The sequence below is a fragment of the Podarcis muralis genome, chromosome 9, assembly GCF_964188315.1.
Source record: "Podarcis muralis chromosome 9, rPodMur119.hap1.1, whole genome shotgun sequence".
Lineage (NCBI taxonomy): Eukaryota > Metazoa > Chordata > Lepidosauria > Squamata > Lacertidae > Podarcis > Podarcis muralis.
The window spans coordinates 11,466,251-11,490,831 of record NC_135663.1 but is presented as its reverse complement, the minus strand read 5'-3'; the positions used below and the strand labels follow the sequence as shown (position 1 = coordinate 11,490,831).

Below are 24,581 nucleotides of genomic sequence, written 5' to 3'. Positions count from 1 at the left end.
TCTTTGGAGCATTTCTCCAGCGTAAATAACAGTAAACTCAGAATTCAAAAATCAATTTAGGGGAAAAATCCTTCCAATAAACATTAGATGATCACCAGGGCTAGCTGGCTGAATTAGTCCTATTTGGGCCAGCGAGGAGACCAGGGGAGAATTAGCTGTGGGATCCCAGAGCGGGTAATCTTCATAAAAAGGGGAGGGGGGAAGGAAGGAAAGGGAATAAAAGATCAGGCTAAGTTCAAATTGAAAGCCAGGTGGAATAGCTCTGATTGAATAGGCCCTGCACCTCTTCCACAAAGCCACTTCCGAGCTAGAGAGGAGGTGGGGTTGTGGGCTTCACACCCCTCCCCCATGCTCGCGGGGGCTGGTTTCAGCCCCCGCAATGCCAGGGAATCCTCGGACGTGTCATCCCTGGGCCAGCCAATCTGCTGGTCCAGGGAGCGTGGTCTCGCGCATTTAGGTCTGGTGCGGCCGAGGGTCTCCCTCTTTCCCCGCTGCAGCCAGCCAGGTTTTCCCTGCCCGCCCATCCGTTAGGTTAGGCTCTATGACGATGCTATGGACTTCAGCCGGTCGTCGTCAAGGGGCCTGGTAGGAATTTTTTCCATTTGGCCCAGCTACTTGGTTTTCGCCTACCTCGTAGCAATCCATCACAACTCCACGGTATTGGTGGTTAGGCATTGGTAGGGGTAAGGTCTTTTGTTATGCAGATGAAGGGGGGGAGGAAGCGCCATCACCTCCCCCCAAATCAAAGGGTAATCTGGTAAAGGATTCCAGGGGGCGTGGCCTTGTCCTAAGCCTATGGAGGTGTGGGCCCATGGCACGCCCCCGAGCGGTAATTCCGGGGGGAGCTTCTACTTTACGTGCCTCAGCAGGACTCCCCCTACTGGTGGTTAACCCTCACCAGTCTTCCAGCCAGCGGGCTGGCTGAAGCCGGTTAACTGTTAGGACCAATGCCTAAGCCAATACCGCTCAATTCCTGTAATCAATAAAGTTGTGGCCTAATTTGACCCATTAACTCGAATTCTTGTGTCTCGTGTCTTTATTTCTATTTCTGAGGGGGGAGGCAGGAACTCGCCACGCAGGCCAGCATATGGTTCAGTCTTTTACAAAACGGTAATAACTCATTGAGGATGAGTCAACACTCTGTCCTCCCTCAACAAAAAAGGAAGGGGTGGAGACCTAAATAAATTGTGCTCACGTCGCTTCTCCAATAAATCCACTGGCAAATGCTTAGGCCACAATCTTCCAGAAATTTCATCGGGTCTACCGTGAATAAAACTTAGTAGAATGCCATCCCACTAAGAGCGCACAAGATATGACTTGTGCAACGTTCCTCCACATGTTACAAAGTTCTGTTTGGATTCTTAAAAATGGAGGTGTCTGGGATATACATAAGGAGGCAGGCAAATGTGGGGTGGCAGACTGACAGTGGTGGGGCAGTGCCCCACTTGCATTAATGGACAAGCCTACGCTATGCAATTTGTCTTTCTTTCCCTTCTGCAACTATTACCATTCCTCAGCAATTCCCACCCTCAAGTTTTTCAGAAACATCCTGCCAATTAAATTTACTTGCGCTAATTGGTTCACGTAGCCCAGAGTCTCCTTTAAACCTGAGGAACTGCCACCCACTCTGAAAGATAATGATAGTTGCCTTTCTCGCAGCCGTAACACTCTCTCTTTGCCACCGGCTTCCTCGCTGCAATTAATTTGCAATTGGCAAACAATTTCCCTTCAAGGTACTGAAAAGAGTCATATTTGGCTTTGAGTTCCCTTGAAGTCCCAAATACATAGTTCCACCTCAAGGGTCTGAAGCAAAATTCTCGATTAACAAGCAGCATTGATGGATGGGAAGATAGCTACGAAAACATTATTATGAAAGCAGAGTTCTTGTGGAGGGGTTTTTTTCCCCCTCTTAAAAAAAAAGAACCTTATAATAGTTTCTGTGGTATAATTTAATGCTTTCAGTTGCATGGTTTCATGTGACAGCTACTTGTTAACCCATGATTAATAACCTCTGAAGGCAAATTCACATGGTGACATTTCAATAAGTGTTGAAGAGATTGAGGTGCGGCAACAGCACAGACAGAGACAAGCCATTCATTACGGGAGAAAAAAGCAACTTCCCTTGACAAGCCAAGTCAAACCCTTCGAGCTCGCAAGGAACCAAATAATATATGCAAATTATGCCGCTTGTGGCAATATATGATTATTCCAATCAATCAGGTTTTAGTAATTAGGCGGCGGGAACAAATGACCGAACTTTATGAACTGCGAGGGGAGAAGAGGTGAAAGTTTCACTCAGGGTCACGCAAGTCAACAAATCCCTGGACAGGTGTTTGCTTCAAGGCTAATATAACAATTAGGCTACCTATAGAATATATAATAATAGTCCCAGGAAGCTATCAGTTATATGGGTCAATTGCCTGGACACCTCATTTTGTTTTCTGTACATTTATTTATTTATTTATTTATTTATTTATTTATTTATTTATTAAACTTGTGTTTCCAAGCTCCCAGACCATTCTTTTTAATTAAATATCACTTTGCCACTAGCTGCTTCTCCTTTCCCTTTCTTCCTTAGTCTGAGCTTATCTGCCTTTTTCTTTTTCCTCCTCCTCCTCAAGAATCCCTTCTTTGAGTCAAGCTTTTCTCCTGCCTCTTTCTCACTTGATTATTCACTGCTGCCCAAGTCTGTCTCTCACCCAGGTTCGGGGAGAGGGGACCAAAGGAATGCTATCAGTCTCCACCCAAATAACAGCCTAGACACTGAATTCTGCACCAACTGCACTTTAGGGACTGTCTTCAAAGGAAGCCTCCCCCCCAAAATGAATTAAGCACATAGCGTGAATGTGTAGTTTTCTGCTGCCCATCCTTTTTGGGTCACAGCCCCTTGGTGCCACAAATATCCTCAGTGCCCCCTACTCTACCCTATAAAAAGCATTATTCAGAATAGAGGTTTGCAAGACCCACTAAGGAAGAGAATACAATACAATTCAAAGCAGTAACAATTCACTGCACCTTTATTCAAAATCCAATTACAGTGGTACCTCGCAAGACGAATGCCTCGCAAGACGGAATACTCGCAAGACGAAAGGGTTTTTGGTTTTTTGAGTTGCTTCGCAAGACGATTTCCCCTATGGGCTTGCTTCGCAAGACGGAAACGTCTTGCAAGTTTGTTTCCTTTTTCTTAAAACCGTTAATACAGTTGCGACTTGACTTCGAGGAGCAACTCATAGCATGCGGTGTGGTAGCCTTTTTTGAGGTTTTTGAAGACTTTGGTGATTTTTGAAGCTTTTCCAAAACTTTTCCGAAACCGTGCTTCGCAAGACGAAAAAAATCGCAAGACGAAAAAACTCACGGAACGAATTAATTTCGTCTTGCGAGGCACCACTGTATAGTGGTACCTCTGGTTGCGAACAGGATCCATTCCGGAGCCCCGTTCACAACCTGAAAGGAACGCAACCCGCATCTGCACACATGCGGCTCGCAATTTGACGCTTCTGCGCATGCGCCTGACATCATTTTGCGCATCTGTGCATGCACGACCGGCGAAACCTGGAAGTAACCCTTTCCGGTACTTCCGGGTTGCCACAGGACACAACCTGAAAAGACGAAACCCGCAGCGTTCGCAACCCGAGGTATGACTGTAAAACTGTTTAGTTTAATTGATTCAACAAAATTAATGAACTTCATCCAATGATACCAGCTATTCAAAGTCTGATTGTAATTTACCCCCCCCAGCACCCCTCTGCTGTCCTCTCACCTCCTAGCACCCTGCTAGGTAATTCCCCCAAGGGGTGGTACCATCCACTTTGGGAACCAACGTTCTAGGTTCATCAAGTCCATCATCCTAGTTGGCGGCCATCTTTGTCATCTTTGTCATCAATCTAAACCACAGGTGGGAAACCTGTAGCCCTCAAAATGTTTGGGGAACACAACTCTCCACCATCCCAGGACAAAGTGGCCATGTTGGCTGGGGCTGATCTGAGCTGGAACCCAACAACATTTGGGACACACCAGGTTAGAGATGGCTGCACTGCCATGTCTAGGGATGGGAAAACGTGTCCTTTGTGGTTTTCCTTAGTTCCTCGCATTTCCAGCTTTAAGTCCATATTCCAGATCAGTTTGAGATTTTTTAAAATTTTGATCCTCATGAAAATTTATCCACATTTTTTATTAAATTGTTTAGTGATACATATTCATAGATATATGAAAAAATACATACCAATCACAAAGCATCTTTTTATAATATGCTAAGATAAGACAGCCACTTGGGTCTAAAAGAGAACAAAGTCAGAAGAATAAAAAACAAGGAAGGGAGAGACCTGAAAGGAAGAGAAAGGGGAAAAAACTACAGAAAGATAAAAAAGAGAAAAAGGAGTTCTGGCTCTCTGTCCTGCAGCTACATATAATATTCATTCCTTAAAATCCAACCATTCTACCTACTATAAACCAGCATTTTAAAAAATCTTCAAATCCCGGTATTACAAGTGAAAGAGAAAATTCACCAGTATTTTAAGTGCTAATTTCTCCTAAAATTCACATTTTTGTATGCATTTCCTCCAAATGTAATGCATAAAGGTAAAGGACCCCTGACAGTTAAGTCCAGTCACGAACGACTCTGGGGTTGCGGTGCTCATCTCGCTTTACTGGCCAAGAGAGCCGACATTTGTCTGCAGACAGTTTTTCCGGGTCATGTGGCCAGCATGACTATGCCGCTTCTGGCGAAACCAGAGCAGCGCGTGGAAAACCTGTTTACCTTCCCGCTGGAGTGGTACCTATTTATCTACTTGCATGTTGACGTGCTTTCGAACTGCTAAGTTGGCAAGAGCAGGGACTGAGCAACAGGAGCGGGGATTTGAACCGCCAACCTTCTGATTGGCAATCCCTAGGCTCAGTGGCTTAGACTAGAGCATGGATTGCCAGTAGTATGTGGGGCTTATTCAACACTATAGGGGAGCAGCCAGAACATGGTGTGTATCTATATCTAGATAGTGTTATATCTCCATTCATGTAGAAAACTAGCATGTCAGGGGGGGAATAAAAAGATAAAGGGACCCCTGACCATTAGGTCCAGTCATGGCTGACTCTGGGGTTGCGGCACTCATCTCGCTTTATTGGCCAAGGGAGCCGGCGTAAAGCTTCCAGGTCATGTGGCCAGCATGACTAAGCCGCTTCTGGTAAACAAGAGCAGCGCACGGAAACGACATTTACCTTCCCGCCGGAGAGGTACCTTTTTATCTACTTGCACTTTGACGTGCTTTCGAACTGCTAGGTTGGCAGGAGCAGGGACCGAGCAACGGGAGCTCACCCCATCGGGAGGATTTGAACTGCCGACCTTCTGATCGGCAAGCCCTAGGCTCAGTGGTTTAGACCACAGTGCCACCTGCGTCCCAGTGTAATGCATACTGGTGTGCTATTTTCATGAACGTATGTACTCCCCTCTCCCACAGTATGTACATTTTTGTACACTTCACTTGGCTAGAGAATGGAATTGCAAAATTCAGAGAAGTGCATATTTCAAAGTGTGGTTGTGTTTCAGCTCATGTAGCATTTTGGAAACTGCAAATTAGGAAGCTTTGCCTTTATTTGAACCCAAATCCTCCCACATCCCTAATCCTGCCCCTCCATAACTCATCTTTTTCCTTAGATCAACCCAGCTCAAACTAGGCAGTCTGTCCTCACAAGGAAGGTACGCCATCCCTTTCATTGTACATTGTACATTGTACCTCGGGTTAAGTACTTAATTCGTTCCGGAGGTCTGTTCTTAACCTGAAACTGTTCTTAACCTGAAGCACCACTTTAGCTAATGGGGCCTCCTGCTGCTGCCATCCCACCGGAGCACGATTTCTGTTCTCATCCTGAAACAAAGTTCTTAACCCGAGGTACTATTTCTGGGTTAGAGGAGTCTGTAACCTGAAGCGTATGTAACCTGAAGCATCTGTAACCTGAGGTACCACTGTATTGCCTGCCCTTTCTTTTTCTACAGATACAAACTACAGCTGCTGCACCCTCCATGGCTATATGAAGGACAACGTCAGTCATTCTGGCAGCTCTGGCCCTCTTTCCTCAGAGTCTCGCCTGCAACGCCGACCACTTGTAGAAAACTCGGGAGGGATTTGCTGATAAGCGTTGCTGCGAATTCTTGCTGAAAATACTTGTGGAGAATTCGGGGGGAGGGTGTTCCTTACTGAGAAGTCAAGGATGGGAGACTGGAGGAAGGGGCAGATAGAAACCAGGCTGAATTATGTCAAATGATAAGGCTATCTTTCATAATAAAGCTGCAGACAAGCAGAAGTGTGTGTGCTGTGGGGTGGGGGAGAGGGGGACATAAAATAGTTTCCATCCCTCTCACAAGCCAGCATTTCCTGATTAACTGAAGCTGCCTTTCAGGCCCAGGTAATGGTAGTGAGATCATAGGACACAGTGTCTTCCCTCCTGAGCCATTGGTGCTTTCCGTCCCCTGTAACCTTTGTTGAGGGCCAGCCCTACCACTGGGCATTGGTGCTCTACATCCCTTGTCAAGCTTGGTTGCAAGGCCAGCCCTACTGTCATGGTCCGGTTCAGGGGCGATCGAAGTCCCAGCTGGGGACATTGGGACCAGGGGCAAGATGGTGGGGTGGGAGCAGGAATGGGAGGCCAGGAGTCAGAAAGCCAAGAGTCCAAGGGTCAGAGAGCTGGGAGTTAGGAAGCAAGGAGTCATGAAGTCAGGGGTCCGAGGATCAAGAAGCAAGGAGTCATGAAGTCAGGGGTCCGAGGATCAAGAAGCAAGGAGTCATGAAGTCAGGGGTCCGAGGATCAAGAAGCAAGGAGTCATGAAGTCAGGGGTCCGAGGATCAAGAAGCAAGGAGTCACGAAGTCAGGGGTCCGAGGATCAAGAAAGCAAGGAGTCAAACGCAGCAAGGCAGGGAACATGTTGCTGTGGCAAAGAGCCAAAGGGAAATGCTGACCTTACATCCCACCCCAGCTCTTGCTACCAGGTGCTGTGAGTTACCAATCGGTCTCACCTGTGCGGCCACGCCTTGCCTCTTCAGAACAAACTTAGGAAGGCCCCAGTCCTGCAGAGTCCTATTGGTCACAGGGCTTGGCTCCTGCACGCACACCTGACACCTACCATTAGGCAGAGAGAGCACCTCCTCTGTTCTCTTCCCCCAGGATGTTCCCATTCTCCTGAGCCACTGCCCTTGTGGCAATCGTAGAATCATAGAATTGAGGAGTTGGATCGGAGCATGAGGGTAATCAGGTCCAACTCCCTACAATGCTGGAATCTCAGCTAAAGCATCCATGACAGGTGGCCACCCAATTTCTGCTTAAAAACCTCCAAAGAAGGAGAGTTCACCACCTCCAGAGGGAGTCCGTTCCACTGCCTAACAGCTCTTATTGTCAGAAAGTTCTCCTGAATGTTTAGTCAGAATCTCCTTGCTTGTAACTTGAGGCCATTGGTTCGGGTCTACCCTCCAGAGCAGGAGACATCTAGCTTACTCCATCTTCCATGTGACAGCCCTTCAGATATTTGAAGATAGCTATCATTTCTCCTCTCAGTCTCCTCTTTTCCAGGCTAAACATACTCAACTTCTTCAACCGTTCCTCACGAGGATTGGTTTTCAGACCCCTGATCATCTTGGTCGCCCTCCTCTGAACATGTTCCAAGTGTGAAAAAGGCTGCTGTAGACATAGTGCCTACCTTCAAAACAGGAGTGGACAGACAGACTTATGAGTAGTCAGACATTCTCTGCACCTCCTTGGTGGGTAGGCGGAAAAACTTGTTGGAGCAGCTTTGTGCACCCTTGAAATCCTTGTTGATCATTTTTGCTCAAGAACATTGGGCCCTTGCTCCTAAACAGAACTTATTCCCTCGAACCCTTCACGTTGAAAAAGCTCCTGAATGGTATTCAGCTCTTTCCGAGTCTGTACAGTGGAACCTCGGGTTAAGAACTTAATTCGTTCTGGAGGTCCGTTCTTAACCCGAAACTGTTCTTAACCTGAAGCACCACTTTAGCCAATGGGGCCTCCTGCTGCCATTGCAGCACGATTTCTGTTCTCATCCTGAAGCAAAGTTCTTAATCCGAGGTACTATTTCTGGGTTAGCAGAGTCTGTAACCTGAAGCGTCTGTAACCCGAGGTACCACTGTACCATTATTCTGTTCCGATGAAGTGTTACTTCCTTACATATAAGTAAGCTTGGGCCACCCATGCCTGCAATTTTTTCTTAGTCTTGTTTGGTCCTCAGTATTGTCCACTCTGACCAGAATCAGCTAATCTAGGGCTTCAGGTAGCTGCTATCCTTCAGCTGGGGATATCAGGAATGGACGCAAATCCCTTCTGCATGCGAGTTGTGGCCTCCACCACCAAGCTATGGCCCCCTCCCCAACTACAGGCCCTTCCCTCCTTTAATGAAAAAGTTGCAGAATTAATCTGGGTACAAATACTTCACCCTTGTTTTATCTACACCGATCTCTTCATTCCTAGCCTCTGCTGCAAGGAGACGAAGCAATAACTTTGCTGTGGGTGGAAAACAAATAAGCCGTGGAAAAAATTACTTCTCGAGATCAAAGAAATAAGTCTTTTGGCTCAAAAGACGCAGGAGAACTGTTGCGAAGGGGAGTCTGGATGATGAACTAGAGAATGATACCATTTATATCTTTTCACATTTCCCCCTTTTTTCGGATCCATTATCTTTCTTGGAAGCTTCGAGTGCTGGCATAAGCTCTGCAACTGTTATCTTTCCTTTGATAAGCTAAAAAAAAATGGCCGCGGTAAAGCTCTGAAGTGACTGGAACGGTTCCCAGGCAGTGTTTATGCTTGTCCTCCTGATAGATTAAAATGTGATTAATCTCCCTTAAATAGGTAAATGCAATTAGCAACTCCTGGCAGAGGTTTCACAGGGGCGCACAGGACCCACTGGGCCCAACCCACTAGGAAAGATATCCTGCATGACCCCCGATGAAACAGTGAAGCTCTTGGGCAGCTGGCATTTGGGGCCACAGTGGATTCTTCCTATGTAAGAATCAACCCCTTTATTTCCAGTGCTCAGATTGCGAGTGCCGTTGCTTACGGTGCAAAAAAGGCATCACACACAAACACACCGCAGCGGCAGCCTTTGGGGAACTGCAATGCTTGCAGAAGTACAAATATATATATATATCTTAATATTGGAGGGGAGCAGAAAGAGATTAATGAGGATTGTGCATGCTCAGTGGCCACAGAATCCTGAATGGCCGTTGTGGAGGTGGTGATGTGGAATGGAAAATCGGGAGGAGAAAATAATTAAAATACATCCGAACACAGCCTCGGTCCATGTAATGGTTCTAGGGGTTGCTTGTGCGTAAATCGGCGCCACACCTGGCTGGTTGCCTGAGTGAACCCTTTCTGTCTGGACAGCCACTCGCCCGTGGCTGTCTCAATCGCTGGCAGAATCAGTAAGTGGGCGTTTCTTGAACTTCTTCCAGCAAAGAAGCTCTTTGACGCCTAGTCTCCGCCTACTTTCCCTGCGCGGAAGCCTTCTGCGCAGGGAGGGTGTGGGCATCGGAGGACCCATGCTCTCCCCACTGGTCCCCGGCGAGGAGTCTTGGAGCCACCTCGCCGATTCCCCCATCTGCCCCCCTTCTCCACTGGTGCTACGCTGATTTCCTTCCCCAGAAGATGTGCTGCTTCTCTCCCTCCCGGGACACTCTCCGGAATCCCTCTGGAGCCCTCCCTCTCCCTCTGGCTCCGATGGCAGTTCCCTGACAGTCCAGTATATCTGAAGGAGCGTCTCCACCCCCATCGTTCTACCCGGACACTGAAGTCCAGCTCCGAGAGCCTTCTGGCGGTTCCCTCGCTGCGAGAAGCCAAGTTGCAGGGAACCAGGCAGAGGGCCTTCTCGGTAGTGGCGCCCGCCCTGTGGAACACCCTCCCACCAGATGTCAAAGAGAAGAACAACTACCAGACTTTTAGAAGACATCTGAAGGCAGCCCTGTTTAGGGAAGCTTTTAATGTTTGATGTATTACAGTATTTTAATATTTTTTTGGAAGCCGCCCAGAGTGGCTGGGGAAGCCCAGCCAGATGGGCGGGGTATAAATAATAAATAATACATTATTATTATTATTATTATTATTATTATTATTATTATTATTCAGCAACAAGAATAAAGTTGCATCTGGTGTGCCGGTTAAGACCCTGCTTGCCTGCCTGCGCCCTGTCTGGCCATAGTGGTGCATGCTCTGGTTATCTCCCACTTGGACTACTGCAATGCCCCTTCCGTGGGGCTACCCTTGAAGGCGAGAGCCGGTGTGGTGTAATGGTTAGAGTGTTGGACTAGGACCTAGGAGAGCAGGGTTCGAATCCCCACTCAGCCATGAGGCTCACTGGGTGACCTTGGGGCAGTCACCCTCTCTTAGCTTAACCTACCTCACAGGGTGGCTGTGAGGGTGATATGGGGAGGAGAACCATGTACAGTGGGACCTCGGGTTACAGATGCTTCAGGTTACAGACTCCGCTAACCCAGAAATAGTACCTCGGGTTAAGAACTTTGCTTCAGGATGAGAACAGAAATCGTGCGGCGGTGGCGGTGGCGGGAGGCCCCATTAGCTAAAGTACCTCAGGTTAAGAACAGTTTCAGGTTATAAATGGACCTCCAGAACGAATTAAGTTCTTAACCCGAGGTACCACTGTACACACCTTGAGATAATGGTGGTATATACAGTGGTGCCCCACAAGACGAATGCCTCGCAAGACGAAAAACCCGCTAGACAAAAGGGTTTTCCGTTTTTGAGTTGCTTCGCAAGACGATTTTCCCTATGGGCTTGCTTCGCAAGACGAAAACGTCTTGCGAGTCTTGCGATTTTTTTCGCTCCCCCCCCCCACTTTTTCTAAGCCGCTAAGCCGCTAATAGCCTTTTAGCCGCTAAGCCGCTAAGGCTTTAATAGCCGCTAAGCCGCTAAGCCGCTAAACCGCTAATAGCGCTAATCCGCTAAGCCGCTAATAGGGTTGCTTCGCAAGACGAAAAAACCGCTAGATGAAGAGACTCGCAGAACGGATTATTTTCGTCTTGCGAGGCACCACTGTAAATGTAACAAAGAAGAAGACTCATGAACTACAATTAATTCAAGCTGGTGACTGGAAGTAGCCACCAGGACAATATAACCCTGGTCCTAAAAGATCTACATTGGTTCCCAGCACGATTCCAAGCACCACAGTGTTGGTGCTGACCTTCAAAGCCCTAAATGGCCTTGGCCTTGTATACCTGAGGGACCGTCTCCGCCCCCATCATCCAGCCCAGACACTGAAGTCCAGCTATGAGGGCCTTCTGGTCATTCCCTCATTGTGAAAAGGTTCCAGGGAACCAGGCAGAGGGCCTTCTTGGTAGTGGTGCCCGCCCTGTGGGACGCCCTCCCATCAGATGTCAAGGAGATAAACAACTATATGACTTTTAGAAGGCAGCCCTGTATAGGGAAGTTTTTAATGTTTGATGTTTTACTGTGGTTTTATAATTTTTGGGGAAGCAACCCAGAGTGGTTGGGTCAACCCAGTCAGATGGACGGCAGACAAATAATAAATTATTACAGTGGTACCTCGGGTTACAGATGCTTCAGCTTACAGACTCCGTTACCCAGAAATAGTACCTCGGGTTAAAAACTTTGCTTCAGGATGAGAACAGAAATTGTGTGGCGGCGGCAGCTAAAGTGGTACCTCAGGTGAAGAACAGTTTCAGGTTAAGAATGCACCTCCAGAATGAATTAAGTTCTTAACCCAAGGCACCACTGTATTATAAATATTATTAGTAGCACAGATTGCCCTGATAAAAGCCCAGTATCAGCACTGCCTGCACCTTAAGGCGGATCCACACCATAGATTTAAAGCCCTCTGAATTGCAGCATTTCACTTCCAAATGTTTGATCTGTCTTTCACCACCCTTCTCTCTTGGCATAGACTTCATACATCACTCAACGCTCTGCCAATATACCACTGAGGATCCCTTTCTGAAAGTCCTGGCATTTCATTTTTCTCTCCATATAACAAAAAAATCACGCTTGATTCAGACCTAATCAAATTCATCTCACAGGAGACTGGTGGCAATAGACTCAGCCGTACATTTTTAAAATGGTATTTATTTGGGTTTGCAGTTCAGCCTGTCCCAAAAAAATCCTTTTTTTTAGGGGGGGGGGAGAGAAGTGTTTGAAAAAACATACATGCAAAGGAGGCCAGTTAAAAATTAAATAAAAACTATGACCAAGCGCATTAGTATTAACCAAAATGCAAGCTTCCGAAAGAAATTCACAGCTGAGCTATTCAATAACGTTAGGAAAATTGCAAAGTACACTCTTCCCCAGTCTCTACTATTTGATAGTTAGAGAAGTGCCAATATGTTGGCATATAAACATTTTTGGCACGGGATTTCTGGGAGATAAAATATATCCTGACATACACACTTTTGCTTATCTTGTTTGTAGCCCTCAGCACCTCTCCAAATTTGCTTGCTCTTATCTGCTGCTTCGGGACGCGGGTGGCGCTGTGGGTAAAACCGCAGTGCCTAGGACTTGCCGATCGTATGGTCGGCGGTTCGAATCCCTGCGGCGGGGTGAGCTCCCGTCTTTCGGTCCCAGCTCCTGCCCACCTAGCAATTCGAAAGCACCCTTAAGTGCAAGTAGATAAATAGGTACCGCTTTATAGCGGGAATGTAAACGGCGTTTCCGTGCGCTGCGCTGGTGCTGGCTCGCCAGAGCAGCTTCGTCACGCTGGCCACGTGACCAGGAAGTGTCTCCGGACAGCGCTGGCCCCCAGCCTCTTAAGTGAGATGGGCGCACAACCCTAGAGTCGGACACGACTGGCCCGTACGGGCAGGGGTACCTTTACCTTTTATCTGCTGCTTCAGGACTATTTTGGGTTGTTTTACCTCTTACTTCCTGGAAAGGTGTTCCGAGTCAATCAGGGATCAGACCTCAATCATTACGACATTGCGGCACTGCACAACCCATCAGATTTGACTATGTAACAAAGCCAATTCAGAACAAGAGCAGGAAGAATCGCCTTCACTCTGAACAGGCTTCTTGACAAGGCCAAGTAGCCAAATCAGATTGGAGAAAACACTGAAGGGGAAGAATTTTTCCTCAGGGAAAAGTCTCCTCAAGAGAGGGAGGCATTTGGCTGGGTTGTAAACAAGTTTGAGGAAAACATGCACATCTCTTTTTGTCTCAGAACCCCACACCAGTAGGCTTCACATCACAAGATCCCTGCGTGTAGTAAACCGCCATGTCAGAGTGAAAGTTCTAACGTTGACCCACGAGGGAGAAACTAAATATTCCAGTCTACTTCGCCTTCGCAAGCATATATAGTCTGAAAGGAAGCTGTGCCATGGGAATTTCACCTTGTGCTTTCCCCCTAAATGCCTAAAATGGCTCTGACACTAGGACTTTGGGAAGCCTCCGGAGATTCTAGCACAGAGAAGGCCTCTTAACACACCTTTTTCGACTTTACCATGTTAAGAGGCTTCACATCAACCTGTTGATGGCCGTGGCTGGTGGCTCTGCAAAAATGCACCCCTTTGCGAGCTTATTACGAGGTCTTGCTGAATACTCATCACAGAGACAACGAGGCCTGGGAATTGCCCTGTGGTGAGCGGGTTCAGGACTTGCCAATCTACAAATTACACCAAGAAATGCATCCCTTGCTATTCATCATGGCAAGGAGAGGGCCAGCCTGGTCAAATCCAACGGGATAAGAAGAGAAGGTGCAGAAAGCTTGCTTCCCCATCTCCCGGCATGAAAAGACATTGTTCCAGTTGCCAGTTACCTGGCACTGCAGAGTTGAAGGAAGGTATACTCTGGCTTGATCACTGCAGATGGTGACAGCAGCCACGAAATTCAAAGACGCCTGCTTCTTGGGAGAAGGGCAATGACAGGCCTAGACAGCATCTTGAGAAGTAGAGACGTCACCTTGCCAACAAAGGTCCGTATAGTTAAAGCCATGGTTTTCCCAGTAGTGATGTATGGAAGTGAGAGCTGGACCATAAAGAAGGCTGATCGCCGAAGAATTGATGCTTTTGAATTATGGTGCTGGAGAAGACTCTTGAGAGTCCCATGGACTGCAAGAAGATCAAACGCATCCATTCTGAAGGAAATCAGCCCTGAGTGCTCACTGGAAGGACAGATCGTGAAGCTGAGGCTCCAGTACTTTGGCCACCTCATGAGAAGAGAAGACTCCCTGGAGAAGACACTGATGCTGGGAAAGATGGAGGGCACAAGGAGAAGGGGACGACAGAGGATGAGATGGTTGGACAGTGTTCTCAAAGCTACCAGCATGAGTTTGACCAAACTGCGGGAGGTAGTGGAGGACAGAGGTGCCTGGCATGCTCTGGTCCATGGGGTCACGAAGAGTCGGGCTCGACTAAACGACTAAACAACAACAACAACATACTCTGGCTTCTGCCACCAGCCAGGTGGCCCTTAGGCCCTTGGGAGGCAGAACCCCCTGCCACCCAGGAAGAACACCATGGCAAAGAGATGATCAATCTGGCCCCATCTGTTAGTCAAAGGAGCAGCAGCAGCAGGGAGCTTGCGGCCCACCCAGCCCGCAATACCTGCCAGAAAGAACAACCGGCTTCAACCGGCAGAACAGAAAGGAGGCACACTTTGTTCCCTTTAATTGGGCGCATGCGCGCACACACACACACACACACACACACACACAAAATTTACAATCTGTTGGAAGCTACCTTGATGATCAATGGGTCAAAAGACAGGATATAAATCTGCTAAACATAAACAAATAAATCAAAACACTGCAATCTAATGTTTATACTGGGCTGGCAGTGTGCTAGGTGTTGTCTTCATGGGTCAACTGAATGGCACGGCTGTTGCTTGCTGATTTTTTAAAAGGCAACCTTCATGGTGCAGTGCCCAGAGTGTAGGTCAAGGGAACCTGGATGCAAACCAACATTCAGGCACAGAGCTTTAGTGAGGAGCCTCAGACAAGACACGACACCCAAGACTAATGCACTGCAGGAAGCTGTTAATAATAATGATGATGATGTATTATTATTATTATTATTATTATTATTATTATTATTATTATTATTAGCAGTTGTATCCTGCCATTTTCCCAAGCTGGGATTCAAGGCAGCTCACAACATTACAAAATGCAAAGTAGCTTAAAACAAACTAGTTAAAAGCAATAACTAAAATACATCAGAACACATTCAGATCAGCAACAAAAATGCAGTTTGCCCTGATAGCAGCCCAGTTCCACACCATATATTTAAAGCACATCCTCCGCACATTTAAAGCACATGACTTTCCCCCAAAGAATCCTGGGAACTGTAGTTCCATTCTCACAGAACCGTAATTCCCAACAACCTTAACCAACTACATTTCCAATATTTTTTGGGGGGGGGGGTGTCGTGTGCTTTAAATGCTCATTGAATGTGCTTTACATGTATGGCATTGATCTCCTCTCCGTTTTCGAGGGCCTCTCTCTGAATAAGAAGGTCTCAGCCTGCTGGCAGAAGGGTAACATAAAGGGAGCCGATCTAAGCTCTCTTCGGAGGTAATTCCACAATATGGGGGCAGCCACTGAAAAGGCTCTGCCTCATGCGCCACCACCAACCAGGTTTCTGATATTGATGGGACAGAGAAAAGATTCGATTTACCCACCACCCGGAACTCCCTCGGGAAAGACATAGCACAAATGTGGAAGACAGAGAAGCAAGAAACAGCGCTGGAGACTGTAATGTTCCTCTTGCACTTACCAACACAGTAGCCCACCAGATTGAGGTATTGTTCCGCCTTGCAGGGAGTCCTGCACCTTCCTTTGGCCTGAGTGGCGTGAGGGTGGCAGGTGGCGCAGTCCGCATCCGACGGCCCGTGGCATGTCTTGCAAGAGGGATGGCACACTGGGTGGCAGCAAAGAAGACAGAGAGCTCTGCTAAGACAACCCACGTCTTTGACAAAGGCAAAGAAACATTGACTTCGTGGCTGGCAAAGAAGTACGTGACTAGGAACACATGTGTGTCTAATGCACACATACCAATGTACATGTACAAAGAGCGAAAAGGAGCAGATGTTTCCCTGAGCTGCAGCACTGATGAGGGAGCTCTGCCGTGGAAGTGTGACATTCAAGTGTATTCTGTGCAATGGATGTACGTCACATACAAAAGCGAGAGCAGCAGCTGTTCGTGGAAAGGCGAGTTATCCTACTGGGAAGCATCTGGGGCTATTGTCAGGGCAGGATTAACTCTCATGCAAAGAGGGCTACAGAGCTGGGTCTCCGCCATATCCTAGCTACCTGGAGCTTCTTCCATTCAGCTCCTTGCGCCACAGATTGAAATGCAACCATCTGTTGCGTACATATGGGCTCAGATCTTCTACGTACCCGTAAGAGAGAGCGCCGGCTGCATGATGAACTCTCCTGCGGCCAGATAATAACTAACTTCAATAGATTCTTCCCCCTGTATCTCATTGCAATGTTTCCTCCTCCATAAACTTCAGAGCCTGTAACAGGCTCTAAATGAAAAACAATAACCCAATACACTGCAACAAGAGGTTTATCTCGCCTGTCGGCTCGTGGCAAATAAGACTGTCCTCAGGCCACCCAAAACATTGGCGGCGTATTTCCCACAACCGTTTCCCATTAATAAAATAAAAAAGAGCAGCTCTTTTGTTATCTGCACAGCTGCGAGGGAGGCATTCCTCTGGACCTGTACTCACAAACTCAAGCCTGAAATTAAATGGGATCTTAATGGAAGATTAAGGTCCACATTAATCTTTGGCGTTTCAAACAAACATAAAGCAAGGAAGAGTCAAGGCTACCAACGCCGTCCCCAACACCCTTCCAGGCTCTTTTATTTATTTAGGACAGACATATATATATTTATATAACAAGCATCTGAATCATTTCCCCCAAGATGCTCTGGAATGTTTTCTAGATATCTATATAGTTATAACCAAGTGGAGTGGGAAGGACATAAGAACATGAGAAGAGCTTGCTGGATAAGGTCAGATGCTCATTATGGGAAGCTCCTAGCCAGGATCCGAGCACAAGTTCCCCTGTGGTTTCCAGCAACTGCCATTCAGAAGCATTCCTGCCTCCATCTGATAGCCTTCTCCTCCACGAAAGCCTTAAATCTAATAATAAATATAATCAATTTTTGAAAAATAAAAATGCATGCAATGCCTGAAAGGCTACTCCATCCACAGAGCAATGCTCCCTCATTCTGCACAAACCAATTTTGGGTTTTCCCCTATCTCCCCATTTATATTGGTTTCCTGGAGACTGTGTATATCTCACAATCCAGGATGGGATAAGAACCCCACAGCAAAAGGGATGTCCTGATGAACCAAGCTGTAGCTCATGCAGACAGCCCATGGCACCCATTGATTTTACACTGTGGCAGCAGATGACACCGTTGTCTCTAAAATAAAATATGGGAAGGAGGCATTTTCCCCCCTTGGGCATTACATATGAGCCACAATCAAATGTGCTGGTGGCAGGCATGCAATAACAGATGTTCGGTTTTGCGGACTCACAGTAGCACCTCGCCTCCTGTTGATACCATCCATCCAGACATTCAGAGACACACCGGCCTTCATGAAAGGTTCGTGGGGGTGCGCATGTGGTGCAGTTCTCTGGCGATTTCTCCAGACAGGATAAGCAGGAGGAGTGGCACTCTGCAGCAAAGAAAGAGAGGGGGGAGGAGGACAAGAACGTGAGCGCGGCCAACTACATTTGCCTCGTTTTGTTTTGCTCATAGCACCTTCTCGCACAATGCTTGGAAATGATGCTGCTCAACTTTTCCCTCTGCTAGAATTTCCGCTCACCCTCTCCAAAAGGTGGGCGGGGTTTGTGACACCGCGTGGGCTTCCTGGGACCGGGGAGCCACCCACCTTGCTACAGGGTGGCTGTTGCCCCGCCCCCATCTCGGCAGGCCAATGGGCTGCTGGCTGGAGCTGGGGCGAGGGCTGGGGAAGGGGCTGATGCTCTTCGACCCAAGTTCACTTGTTTTCTTTCCAGTTTCACCCACCCAACCCTCCCTAAATATTGTTGGGATGCGTCCGGGGAGACGGGGGCATTTGGAAGGTCCCCAGCTGGCTCTAGCCACCGGCCGGCAGCTGGGAGAACTCCGATTCCCAGAACAGCATCAATCAGCGACTTGAGCCTCCAAAACGTTCAGGGGCTGAGCACATTCTTATCGGCAGAATGAATAACTTCTCACAATGGAAGTGGCAGACAGAGACATGTATAAGCATTATTTATAGGCATTTATTCAGCATAGTTCAGGAACAAAGGAAAGACCATGTCTGCTTCCCTTCGTGTCCAAGCAAACAGCAATATAGCAAAAGCAATATACAAACGGAAGTTCCCAGCAAGCCTGTGCTGGAAGTAAACAGGCATGTAACACACAACAGTCATGCCTTTTCCTTTTAAGGTAGAATGGAACTATATCCCAACAAATATAACATGGTCTTCTTTTGCAGGCTAACCTCTTGCTTCCTAGGTCAGCGGGCTCTGCTATGGTCATAAGATGGTTGCTTGAATTCAGAACCGGGAAGGAATTTCTCTGCATTGGGAAGTTTCTTTTTTCTTTTTTTAAATATTTTTTTATTAAGTTTTCCATTTAACAATCATAGAATATTGGAAGAGACCACAAGGGCCATCGAGTCCAACCCCCAATCATATGATCCAATCATATCACATTAATTATTCCAAATTATACCAATACATATAATAAAGTCCAAATATTTTGCCAAATTATATATTTTTGTTGGGGGTTCCCATGCTTCGAGTTCAGTAAGGGTCCAGTCATCTCATATTTCTGCTGCTTTTAGTGTTCACCAGTCCTATCTTTTAACCTTCTTGATGTTATCCTTTTTCTTCTTAAAAGCCTCTGAGTGGTTTCCATAGGCGAGTTAAAGTAAGCAATATTATGCTTCTGTGTGAACTTTGTAAGGCTCTCCCTTTTTAAAAATAAATTTGCAATAAATGGGGGTGGTTTGCAATCAATTCTCGCACTGCATTGGCAAGTTTCACCTTCCCCGTAGCAATTTGTCACAACTTTGGCGGTTTTAGGCCTTGGTCGGTATTCTATAGTGTATCTGCGAGTCGGGGGCAGCGTATTGATGCACCCCCATGCAGCGGCGTTTGCGGGGCCCGTTAAAGGGTTGATTGCAGGAGTTGCTGGCCCTAGAGCGGCGGCATGTAGGTCAAACTCCTGGCTTTGGCGAAGTGGGAGGGCATGCTATGTAAGTTCACGCTTCACTCCCACAATGCCTGACTGCCCTGCGCATCCTCAGTCCCTGTCGGGTATGAGAGGCCTAAGCCAAGGTTCCTACACCTGAAATCAAATAAAGTTGTGGCTTAATTTTATCATGTCTCATTTTGAGAGGGGGGAGGTAGGCTCTGGGGACGGGGTTTAGTGCATGGGCTCGCAAAGCTCATGAGAAGCAACACAGAAGGTTCCAGCTTCAATTCCTGGCTTCTACAAGTAAGTCTGGAAGGACTTGTGTCTGAAATCCGGCAGAACTGCTGTCACTCAGTGTAGACAAGATAGAGCAATGGTCCAATTCAGCATAAGATAACTTCACATACTCCATCTCCAACAGGCAGTTGTCCAGCCTCTGCTGGACTGCCAGGGAAGTAGAAACCTCCACACTTGTGGTTTCCTCGTCAAGCTGCTCGTATCATCAAAAAATTCCTACCACTCAACCCATGGGTAGGCAAACTAAGGCCCAAGGGCCAGATCCGGCCCTACTGCCTTCTCAATCCAGCCCGTGGACGGTCTGGGAATCCGCGTGTTTTTACATTAGAATGTGTCCTTTTATTTAAAATGCATCTCTGGGTTATTTGTGGGGCATAGGAATTGGTTCTACCCCCCCCCCATATAGTCCGCCCCCCCCCACAAGGTCTGAGGGACAGTGGACCCAGCCCCCTGCTGAAAATGTTTGCTGACCCCTGACTCAACCCAAATCTACGCCTGCAATGGCCTGCAATGTCCACAATCGTCTACCCCGGGCCAGTTTTCTCCAATTCAGTTTTGAAACTGAACGCAAACCCTGAGCTCAACAGGTTCTCTCTGCTGCCAATTTCTGAAATATCTATATCGTAAGCAAAGTTATTTTCCACGGAGCATTTTTTTTTTGGGGGGGGGGGATACAAATGCTGACCTGGATATTTTGAGAAGGAATCTGATGCAGCCTTGTTAAGAGAAGACCCTTGAGCGCAACAAAAGTGCTCAGAACTACCTTTGGAACAGGCCGTCTCCCAATAAATGTCAACACAAAGTAAAACAGCGAGCAAAACAACCTTTTACTAGTCCATCATTTCTAGACAATTTATTCAACCAGATGGGAGGAGGGAGACATCTAGGTCAGCAGAATCTCCCTGCTTTGAAGATGGCCCACAGCTGCATCTATCTAGACTGTTTGGTCTTCTTTTAGGAAATAATTTGGGGATTTTTGAATAGTTGAGTGCTTTGGTGGGGTTGCTGCCCTACTGCCCTTCTGGTTTCCCTTCTCACACCCCTCCAGCCCCCCCCCCATAAACCCACAATATCTCTCCCCAGAATATCCCCCAAACCTCTAGAGCAGATCTGAGGGCCATGCAGGAAGCTGGAAGGGAGAGAAAAGGAAGGAAAAGTCCCATGTGCGGTATGTTGGGTCTCGCCCTGTGACTTTTTTAAAAGCGTGAACCAATGAAGATAAGATTCCTTCATTATTATCCTGGGAGTTTCTTTCACTCACCTTTGCATATCCCATCACTATGGAGGTAGAAGTGGTCTTTGCATTGGGGTAGGCAGACACCCACAGATGTCCCCTTGAGCATCGTTCCAGGCTGCAGCCCCTCCTCTGGCTTCATGCACTTTGTACAGTGTGAATGTTCAGGGCCAAGGCACTCGCGGCAAGAGGAATGGCATCCTGCAAAACAGCAAAGCCACTGTGAAATCCCAAGAAAAGCTGTGCTGTATCTGTGGAAGAATGAGAAGCAAATACTCCTTCCGGAGAAAGGAAGGTGGAGCATACATGGATATATGTATGTGAATGTACCGGTATATATGAAAGAGATTTCATCAAAGAGAGACAGGGCCGGCCCTACTATTTGACAGAGCAAGGCAGCTGCCTCAGGTGACAAATGCTGAGGGACAGGGAGCTGTGTTGAGGTACCATCCAGTCTGCTCTGGCCCTCCTAAGTTACTCTGTAGCTTATTTTGTTGGTTTCAGATTTTAGTTTATTTTAAGAACAGCAAAACAATACAGTTTTTTCCAAGCCAGAAAGACTGTGACAGCCTCTTTTGATTCAGGATGATTCAAGGTAAAATTATAGGTAAAATTCAGGACTAAAACAATAGATAAAGAGACATGCAGTGAGGAAAATCAAGAGAGAAACAAAGGAAGATGGTTATAAGGGGCCTCTGAAAATAACAAATAAAACCAGTACCTCATAGACATATGAGCAAGGGCCTGGAAACTAAGCCTTATGAGGAAAGTTTGAGGAAATTGGGTATGTTTAGCCTGGATGGGAGGAGACTGAGAGGAGATTTGATGTTGTTGTTGTTTAGTCGTTTAGTCGTGTCCGACTCTTCGTGACCCATGGACCAGAGCACGCCAGGCACTCCTGTCTTCCACTGCCTCCCGCAGTTTGGTCAGGCTCATGTTTGTAGCTTCGAGAACACTATCCAACCATCTCATCCTCTGCCGTCCCTCTTTCCCAACATCAGGGTCTTTTCCAGGGAGTCTTCTCTTCTCATGAGGTGGCCAAAGTATTGGAGCCTCAACTTCATGATCTGTCCTTCCAGTGAGCACTCAGGTCTGATTTCTGGTATAGTTCCTCTGTGTATTCTTGCCACCTCTTCTTGATGTCTTCTGCTTCTGTTAGGTCCTTTCCACTTTTGTCTTTTATTATGGAAATCTTTGTACAAAATGTTCCTTTCATATCTCCAATTTTCTTGAACAGATCTCTGGTTCTTCCCATTCTGTTGTTTTCCTCTATTTGTTTGCATTGCTCGTTTAAGAAGGCCTTCTTGTCTCTCCTTGCTATTTTTTGGAAATCTGCATTCAATTTCCTGTATCTTTCACTATCTCCCTCGCATTTTGCTTGCCTTCTCTCCCCCACTATTTGTAAGGCCTTGTTGGACAGCCACTTTGCTTTCTTGCATTTCCTTTTCATTGGGATGGTTTTAGTTGCTGCCTCTTGTATAATGTTACGAGCCTCCATCCATAGTTCTTCAGGCACTCTGTCCACCAAATCTAAACCCTTAAACCTGTTCCTCACTTCCACTGTGTATTCATAAGGGATTTGACTTAGATTGTATCTTACCGGCCCAGTGGTTTTTCCTACTTTCTTCAGTTTAAGCTTGAATTTTGCTATAAGAAGCTGATGATCTGAGCCACAGTCAGCTCCAGGTCTTGTTTTTGCTGACTGTATAGAGCTTCTCCATCTTTGGCTGCAGAGAATATAATCAATCTGATTTCGATGCTGCCCATCTGGTGATGTCCATGTGTAGAGTCGTCTCTTGTGATAGTGATCTTCAAATATCTCAAGGGCTGTCACATGGAACAAGCTTGTTTACTCCTGCTCCAGAGAGTAGGCCCCAAACCAATGGATTCAAGTTACAAGAAAGAAGATTCCGACTAAACATCACGACAGTACATCTGACAGTAACAGCTGTTCGGCAGTGGAACGGTCTCCCTCAGGAGGTGGTGGACTCTCCTTCCTTGAAGGTTTTAAAGCAGAGTTTGGATGGCCATCTGCCATAGATGCTTTACTTGAGATTCCTGCATTGCAAGGGATTGGACTGGATCCCTTGGGATCCCGTCCAACATTACAGTTCTATGAGAGCCAAGGCATCGGCAGAATGAGTGGGACAGAACCCTAGTTAGCTCAGTTTGGGTGCCTGTCTTTCAGTTTTCCACCATAAACGCTCAACAAACATAACCGCTTCCTCCAGGACTGTCAGCCATTTGGATTCAACGGAATTCTTCTTGGACGTCAGTGAGAATACTCCGATACCAGGCTTCCTCAACCTCGGCCCTCCAGATGTTTTGAGACTACAATTTCCATCATCCCTGACCACTGGTCCTGCTGGCTAGGGATCATGGGAGTTGTAGGCCAAGAATATTTGGAGCGGCGAGGTTGAGGAACCCTGTCCTATACAATAAGTTTATTCATATGAGAGCGGCAGTGGCAACCTCCCAGCGGCGGCAATGTCACACCCATTGAGACAGGGACAAGATGAGAGATTTGTGGACTGGCGGCAGCAGCCCTGGAGCTGAGGTTGTCAACCCAGACCTCCCCCTGCCGCAACCTTGCCACCACTGCCTCACACCCTCCCTGGGTGCAGTCCTCCTGCCACTTAAAAGCTATCTCTGCGACCCCCTACATGAGCCACGGCTGTAATTGGAGCCTAGACCTGTTGAGATCGAGCTGCAGGCTTTCCTTTCCTTTTAGGCCTGAAACTACAAGCATATACCCAAAGTATCAAATGTGGTGACAGTAATGTATACAGTAATGTATATGTATACTGTTGTTTGGTCGTAACAGAAAAGTGATGCTGCACCTTTAACCATGTAATCATGTGATGATTGATTCTATACACCTGTATTGTACTTAACTGCTTGTTATGAGTCTGAACACTAGCTGTGCCTGTGAATACTTTCTTTACCCTGAGCAAACCGTTTTGTATGACTGGGTAAGGTATAGTATGAGACTGATATTTTCTAATTTTTTGTGGTTTACCACACATTGTAATTAGAGTGCTATTTTATATCATGCAGCTTTTCGGACTACATGGCGTGTAGTGAAACCTGTAATATATCCGGAGAACAGGTCTCCTTTTGCCCACTTGCGTTATTCTCACCAGGGTGGCGGCTTTGATTTGCCTTCCTGTGATTGATCCATGCATACGGCTTTGTGTTTCCAACTCAAGACCCATTGAAGAACATCTCATCTTTGAAAAACAGCTTTGAAAAGCTTTTTCATATTGTCCAGTGTGCTGCCCTTGCCATTGTGGCAGCACAGGGTTGCCGTTCTGTGACTGGACTTACGCTACTTGTTGAATGGTCCATTTATCCAGTCTGCATAACGTTTATTGCACATGTAACTTGTTAAGATACAGTTGTACATTTATCCACTCCACGTTTGCAGTATCTCCAGGCTTTGTTTTGCACATGGCACCATAGTATGCTTGTTGCTTGAATGGTTACAAGTCTATCTCTGTTCTAGCTATTATTCTAGTAAATTTGGTTTTATACTTATAAGCCAGTTTGTGGTGGTGGTGTTTTGCTGCAACTAGAAGCAACATTTCTCTTACCTTTGCAGATGGTGTGGTCCTGGTAAAAGCCCTCTCCGCATGCAGAAAGGCACTGACCCCGGCGGAGGGCTAGGGGAAAGGAACAGGAAGCACACTGAGTAGACAAAGGTCCAACGCAGCTGGCGCAGGAGCGGTGGCAAGCTGGTAAAGAAGAAACAGAGGAAGTTTGTAAGCGGGACATACTTAACTCTCATTCCACCCAGCCACACTGTTTCCTTCCCGTATATTTTCTTCCACATTTCAGAACCCTAAGGAGAACCCTACTGGATCAGGCCTAGCTCACCAGATGCCTGTGGAAAACCCACA

The 24,581-nt window shown here is 46.9% G+C and overlaps 1 protein-coding gene across 4 annotated transcripts in view; it reads right to left on the bottom strand.

Annotated features, from left to right (window-relative positions):
• The window catches only part of FRAS1 (Fraser extracellular matrix complex subunit 1), a 355,216-nt gene that overhangs the window by 143,564 nt on the left and 187,071 nt on the right, over window positions 1-24,581 (bottom strand). For all 4 annotated transcript variants that reach the window (XR_013394125.1, XM_077933767.1, XM_077933768.1 and 1 more), the window contains exons 16-19: window positions 24,276-24,416; window positions 20,710-20,883; window positions 17,500-17,640; window positions 15,723-15,866 (exon numbers count right to left, since the gene is read on the bottom strand). Coding sequence is in view for 3 of the 4 variants with exons in the window: in XM_077933767.1 (XP_077789893.1) it covers window positions 15,723-15,866; window positions 17,500-17,640; window positions 20,710-20,883; window positions 24,276-24,416 (600 nt within the window). In the remaining variant the exon portion in view is untranslated. The remainder of the gene's footprint in view (window positions 1-15,722; window positions 15,867-17,499; window positions 17,641-20,709; window positions 20,884-24,275; window positions 24,417-24,581) is intronic.